The following is a 6413-nucleotide window of genomic DNA, read 5'->3' as shown; positions in this document are numbered from 1 at the left end:
CACAGAGCACTGAGCCCACAGAGCACTGAGCTCCTGCCAGGTCTGTTCATTTTGCACATTTCCAGCTGCACTTTCTGGGTGATTCACAAAGTCCCTCCAAAGGTTCGTCTTGAGCAGTGCTGGGAAGGCAGGTGTTGGGGTGACAGAGAAAAGTGAGCCTTGTCCTCAAGCGAGGACCCCAGGTGAATAAGTGGCCATCCCTGGTGGGCCATGTGTGATGACACCCAGGACGTGTGATGCAGGCCACAGTGGGGTATCTGAGCCTGCCTGGCTGCTGGGAGCTGTGGCTGTCCTTCCTGGGGGCCCTGACCTGGGACCTGCAGTGTCCTGGTGGAGGGTGTGCCCTTACCAAGCAGGGCACAGGGATGGGATAAGTATGAGTGGTCTGAAGTCAGCCTTTGTGTGTTTCTGTTTGGAGAACAATGCCTGCAGTGGTGTATTCTTAAGGCCCACCTGCCCCTCCCATTGTCATTCCAAGTGTCTATCTGGGAGTGTGGCCCCCACGGAGAAGCTGAGTGCCACCGTGTGCTGCTGGGCACACAGCAGTCACTGGTGATGCCCGGCTGAGCCAGTGCCCTCTGTCCCCAGGGTCCAGGGCCTCCAACTCCACCATGAGCTGCAGCTGGCTCACTGCAGCTCCAGCACGGACCTGAACGAGGGCCAAGCCCGCAGACGGGCCTGGCAGCAGCAGCTCAACTCCCAGATCCAGCAGGCGACCCTGCAGCTGCTTGTCAGCATCTTCAGGTACGTAAAGTGCATTTCTGGCACCTGTGAAGGTGGCCAGCCATCCTGGGTCCCACACAGGGGTGCTGTCCTGGAGCTTAGGCCGTTGGAATGAATATAAGACAGTGATGGGAAAGAGACCTGTCCCCACCCTGTCCCCCGCTAGCCTTTTCTTATGATTATTGTGATCAGCAAGGCTACTGGAGTCTGTTCTTTTCACTCTGACCCTGCCAGTGCCCTCCTAGCCCCCTCTCCTTCCAGTAGCCACCTGTGGTTGGTGTTTCCACGGTGGCTCTCTAGGGACATGTGTGCCTGACACAGACCTGGAGAGAAAGCTCGTCCTACCGGCCTGTCTGGCTGAGGCTCAGGTGGGTCTGGGAAGGGCTCTGTCTTGAGAGGTCCACGTCCAAGGGCTGGTGTGGGGACAGACATGTCACTTTGATGTGACTTACAAACTAGATTATGAGACCACGTAAAGGACCCATCACCAGGATGGATGGTGCGCTCAGGATTTGCTGTTAGAAAGTTTTCTTTCTCCTCTTCCCGGTCATAACACCATCAGGTGTCTCCCGTGTGCCTTCCCCGCCCAGCACGTGAGCAGGGATTAGTTACGAGAACTAGTGGACTGCCGTCATTCCATCCTGATGCAGCCTGCGGGTCGGGCTGGTGTTTCTGCCTAGATGTACAGTCGTTTAGGGAAAGGTGGAGACTGTGCTGAGCATTATTCCCCACGCTTGGTGACGAGTTATTTTTACTGCCAAACCCTTCAGGCCTCTCCTTTCTTCCAACTCTCTCTTCTCTTTCTCTTGCAGTGTCTTTCTCTCCTTCTTGCTGGTTTCTCCCTGAGCCCAGTAGCAAAGGAAGGCGCCCCCGACGCTCCCTGAGCCCAGTAGCAAAGGAAGGCGCCCCCGACGCGGGTCTCGGCTGTCCCGGAGGGGCCTCTGCCCAGCAGAGCTTTAAAAGTGTGGTGCCCACTGCCTTGGTAGTGCTCTGTGTGGTCCCTTCAGAATGGAAGTTTTAACGTCCTTATTGTTTTGATGTATTTATTTATACAAAGCAAATAACTTAGGAAAAAACGGGATGGTATCTTACAGACAGGTGGCGTTACTGCAGCTAAAGAAGCATAATTAGCATGGTCCTGAATTTGTCGTTTTCCTTTTGTTCTGTGAAGACAAAATCTTTTTTTTTTTTTGAGATGGAGCCTCAAGCTATCCCCCTGGGTAGAGTGCCGTGGCATCATGCTCACAGCAACCTCCAACTCCTGGGCTCAAGCGAGTCTCCTGCCTCAGCCTCCCAAGTAGCTGGGACTACAGGCGCCCGCCACAACGCCTGGCCATTTTTTGGTTGCAGCCATCATTGTTGTTTGGCGGGCCCGGGCTGGGGATTCGAACCTGCCACCTTAGGTGTATGTGGCTGGCGCCTTAGCCACTTGAGCCACAGGCGCCGAGCCAACAAAATCTTTTTATGAAGAAGGTTGATTTAAAAAAAATATGTCCTGGGTGGCGCCTGTGGTTCAGTGAGTAGGGTGCCAGCCCCATATACTGAAGGTGGCAGGTTCAAACCTGGCCCCGGCCAAACTGCAACAAAAAAATAGCTGGGTGTTGTGGTGGGCGCCTATAGTCCCAGCTACTTGGGAGGCTGAGGCAAGAGAAAATCGCCTAAGCCCAGGAGTTGGAGGTTGCTGTGAACTATGATGCCACAGCACTCTACCAAGGACAATAAAGTGAGACTCTGGCTCTAAAAAAAGAAAACAAAAACAGAAAAACAAACAAAAAAATACTCCACAAGCTCAATGAGTTCATTATAAAGCAGAGTATAATTATGGGTTATGCTGTTTTATTTCCCCAAGATGAAATAAAATTTTCCCCTCTACAAACTGAATAGGCCCTATGAGGTTATGGGCTCAATTTTCAGGATATCTGGATCTGGGAGACAGTGCACCAGAGTCCCTATGGGGTGATAAGTGGCAATGAGAAAATGGGGTCCAAAGAGGCAGAGCGGCTTGTCTGGGCAGACTAGTGGCTGAGTGAGCTGGCTTCCCTGCGGTGTCATTACCCTGAGCTTGAGTCCACAAGCATGAACAGTGACTGGGCTTTTGGTCTTAATTCACATTAGGAAGTGGGCCTGGACAGACAAGGACACAGTGCTCTCTGCCCAGGCTTCGAGAGCTTGACCACAGAGGACATCCAAACCATCTCATTTTGGAGGGCACAATTATCTTTCCAAGGAACAGGGATTTCCAAAGTTTGCATTTCTTTTTTTCTTTTCTGAGTTTTACTTGGTCACCCTCGGTAGAGTGCTGTGGCGTTACACTCATAGCAATGTCCAACTCTTGGGCTCAAGCTATTCTCTTGCCTCAGCCTCCCAAGTAGCTGGGACTATAGGTGCCTGCCACAATGCCTGGCTATTTTTAGAGATGTGGTCTTGCTTTTGCTCAGGCTGGTCTCCTGAGCTCAGGCAATCCACTGCCTTGGCCTCCCAGAGTGCTGGGTTCACAGGCATGAGCCACCACGCCTGGCAAAGTTTGCATTTCTTATGATTTTCTTTTTGCTACTAAAAGTGGTGAAGTTTTTTTAGGTACTTAAAAATATTTCAGCACAGCCCGTAGCTCAGTGGGTAGGGGCCACACAAGGCTGGGTGCAGGCCAGCTAAACAACAATGACAACTAACAACAACAACAACAAACAGCTGGGTGTTGTGGTGGGTGCCTGTAGTCTCAGCTGCTTGGGAGGCTGAGGCAAGAGAATTGCTTAAGCCCAAGAGTTTGAGGTTGCTGTGAGCTGTGACGCAATAACACTTTACTCAGGGTGACAGCTTGAGACTCTGTCTCAAAAAAAAAAAGAAAAATTTTAACACTTAGACGATCCTTTCTCTTTGTTAGGGAAGTGAAGAATCATTTAAATTACGAACATAGAGTATTTAATAGTGAAGAATTTCTCAAAACAAGGGCTCCAGGGGACCAGCGGTTTTATAGACAGGTAAGAGGTGTGGGTCTGGGTGTCTGTGTGTTTGGTCTCTTACACTTCCCTGTATTTAAACATTTCTCAAAATAAGTTTTCTCAGCATCTTATATTTTATTAAGTATATTAGCTTTTCCAAGAAGTTTGCTTTAGCATGGGTCCTTTTGATCATATGGCCCTTATTTTTAAAATCAGTTTTGTAGAGTATCACATTCTTATAATAAAATATACCCATTTTAAGTGTGTGGTTTGACAGATTCAGAGTTGCATAACCAGTTCCTCAGTCTGGACTCAGAACACCTCTACTGTCCTAGTCATCCTCCCTGACCTGAGGTTGCCTCTGCTCTGGGTGTGTCCCCATCACCAAGGGGTGCTCATTTCAGAGGCTTGTGCCAGGGCAATCTCATGGGCTGCGCTCTGTCTCCTGCTTGATCTGTGCTGCTGTGGGTCTCAGCAGTTTGCCCCTTTTTACTGCTGGGACTTTTCGATATAACAGCATGCTTTGTTATTCTATCTACCTACCTGTTAACAAGCATTTGGAGCTGGCACAGTGGCTCATGCCGGTAATCCCAGCACCCTGAGAGGCCAAGATAGGGAAATCGTTTGAGCTTAAGAGTTTCAGACATGCTTGAGCAAAAGTGAAACTTTCGTCTCTACTGAAAATAGAAAAATTAGCCAGGTGTGCTGGGCGTCTGTAGTCCCAGCTACTTCAGAGGCTGAGGCAGGAGGATTGCCTGAGCCCAGGAATTTGAGGTTGGTGTAAGCTATGAAGCCACATCACTGTGCCCAGGGTGACAGAGGGAGCTTTTGTCTCACACACACACAAAAAAAAAAAAAAAAAAAAAGAAAGAAAGAAAGAAAAAAAGAAAGAAAGACAGAGAGACAGACAGACAGGGAGGCAGAGAGGTCACTAATACACATAGGGGTTGTTTCGGTTCTTCTTGACACAGAAAGTGACCTTTGGGCTGCACTGGCAGCCAGTGTGGTTGTGGGTCCTCCTGGTCTGTCAGGGCTTGTTTTCACACCTTTGGGGCAGGTCCTCCCCCCGCCCCCCCGCCACGGGGCTCCTGAAGGCCCCAGTACCAGCCAGGACCCTGCCTGCTGGCTGCTTGGTGCTTACGCAGCTCTCTGCCCCATGAGCTCAGAGAACGCCTTGCTGCAGATTCCTGCCTGTTCCTCGCCTGGCTTTGTGCAGCTTCACCCTGTGTCTGAGCACCTCGACCTTCAGCAAAGCCTGGAGGGGACCCCTGCAGACTCTGGGAACTTTATCCTGTGTAGTTCCTGCCCCAGACTTCCAGCTTCCTCAGCCTCCACGGGCCCCAGTCTGTCCCCTCAGCTGGGCAGCCATGAGCCTGTATCTCTGTCCCACGAGCAGGAGTCCAGCCTGGTCTGCCTCTTGTCCAGTGTCTGAAAACAGTTGTTCTGTCTGTTTTCCTTGCGTTCCCTTGTAGCTGGTTGGGAGGGTGTGTCTGTACCTGGTGTGCTGCTCTGTGGCCAGATCTCACGCAGCTGTTAGAAAATATGGTTTTCTCCATGGGAGACCTGTTAGACCAAACGTCTCAACATAACAACAGTAATTTCTTCTGCCTGTGCAAATGAGGAGCAGAAAACAACTCGTTTACTCATTCAGTGGATATGAGCATGAGTGGTGTACCCAGTCCTGTGCTGTGCCAGGCTGGGTGGTGAGGACGAAGCTGTCGGGGATGCCGTGGGTTGGCCTCCCGGAGCTCCTGTCCTGAGTATATCCAGCTCATTTGAGCATCTCCGAGCCAGGGAAGCCGAGAGGCTTTGGAGCAGAAGTGTGACCCAGCTGTTGAGAGTGTCATCTATGTCTCAGGATAGCAAGTGTGGACGTGAGAGAGCAGCTGGGTGCTGGGGAACAACCCTAGGGAGGGACAGTGGCACCAGCCGGGGATTGGCACTGTGGAGGTGGTGAGGGTGTTTGTACGTGATAAATGTAACACATTCTTCCACATCACATACCACAATAACACGTACAGCCCCGGGGCAGTGCCCAGAACCCTGAGACCCACTCCGCAAAAAGAACACAGGAAAAGTCCAAGAAATGGAACCCAGGATCAGAGAGGAGCTCAAAGCTCACAGCAGTTTCATGCCTGTGGTGATTGAGCCTTTTCTGAGTTCCAGGGGACACTGTACTGAGTTCCCCAAGCCTCCCTGTCCCCCTGGATCTCGCCCTGGCCTTTCCTTAGCACCCTAGTCTGGTCTTTCCATAATGACCTGGAGTTCTGAAGCCCACTCAGCTGCAGGCAGAGGGCTGCCGGCTCCGATTGCTGGGCTCTCTCTAGATGGCCAAAGACCCTCATATTGCACCTCCTGCATGGCCTGCTCCCTCCTTCATCCTTTTGTGGGCATTTTGCGGGTTGGGTTTTTTTTGTTGTTGTTGTTTGTTTTTGTTTTTGAGACAGAGCCTGACTCTGTCACCTTGGGTAGAGACCTGTGGCATCATAGTTCTTAGCAACCTCAAACTATTAGGCTCAAGCAATGCTTCTGTCTCAGATGGGATTATAGGTGTGAGCCACTACACCTGGCTCATTTTTCTATTTTTAGTAGAGACAAGGTCTCACTCTTTCTCAGGCTGGACTCTAACTCCTGAGCTTAGGCAATCTACCCTCCTCGGCCTCCCAGAGTGCTGGGATCCCAGGCTGAGCCACCTGACATGGCCTCATGTTGGGCTGAGCCACCTGACATGGCCTCATGTTGGGCTGAGCC

General features: G+C 51.1%; 1 protein-coding gene across 1 annotated transcript in view; it reads left to right on the top strand.

Moving 5' to 3' along the window:
- The window catches only part of DENND3 (DENN domain containing 3), a 76237-nt gene that overhangs the window by 35567 nt on the left and 34257 nt on the right, over nt 1-6413 (top strand). Inside the window, exons 9-10 of the mRNA XM_012806995.2 lie at nt 589-744; nt 3605-3701. Coding sequence (XP_012662449.1) covers nt 589-744; nt 3605-3701 — 253 coding nt within the window. The remainder of the gene's footprint in view (nt 1-588; nt 745-3604; nt 3702-6413) is intronic.

This window comes from Otolemur garnettii, unplaced genomic scaffold (assembly GCF_000181295.1).
Source record: "Otolemur garnettii isolate 467f Iridium unplaced genomic scaffold, OtoGar3 scaffold00062, whole genome shotgun sequence".
Classification (NCBI taxonomy): domain Eukaryota; kingdom Metazoa; phylum Chordata; class Mammalia; order Primates; family Galagidae; genus Otolemur; species Otolemur garnettii.
This window is presented reverse-complemented; position numbering and strand designations above follow the sequence as displayed.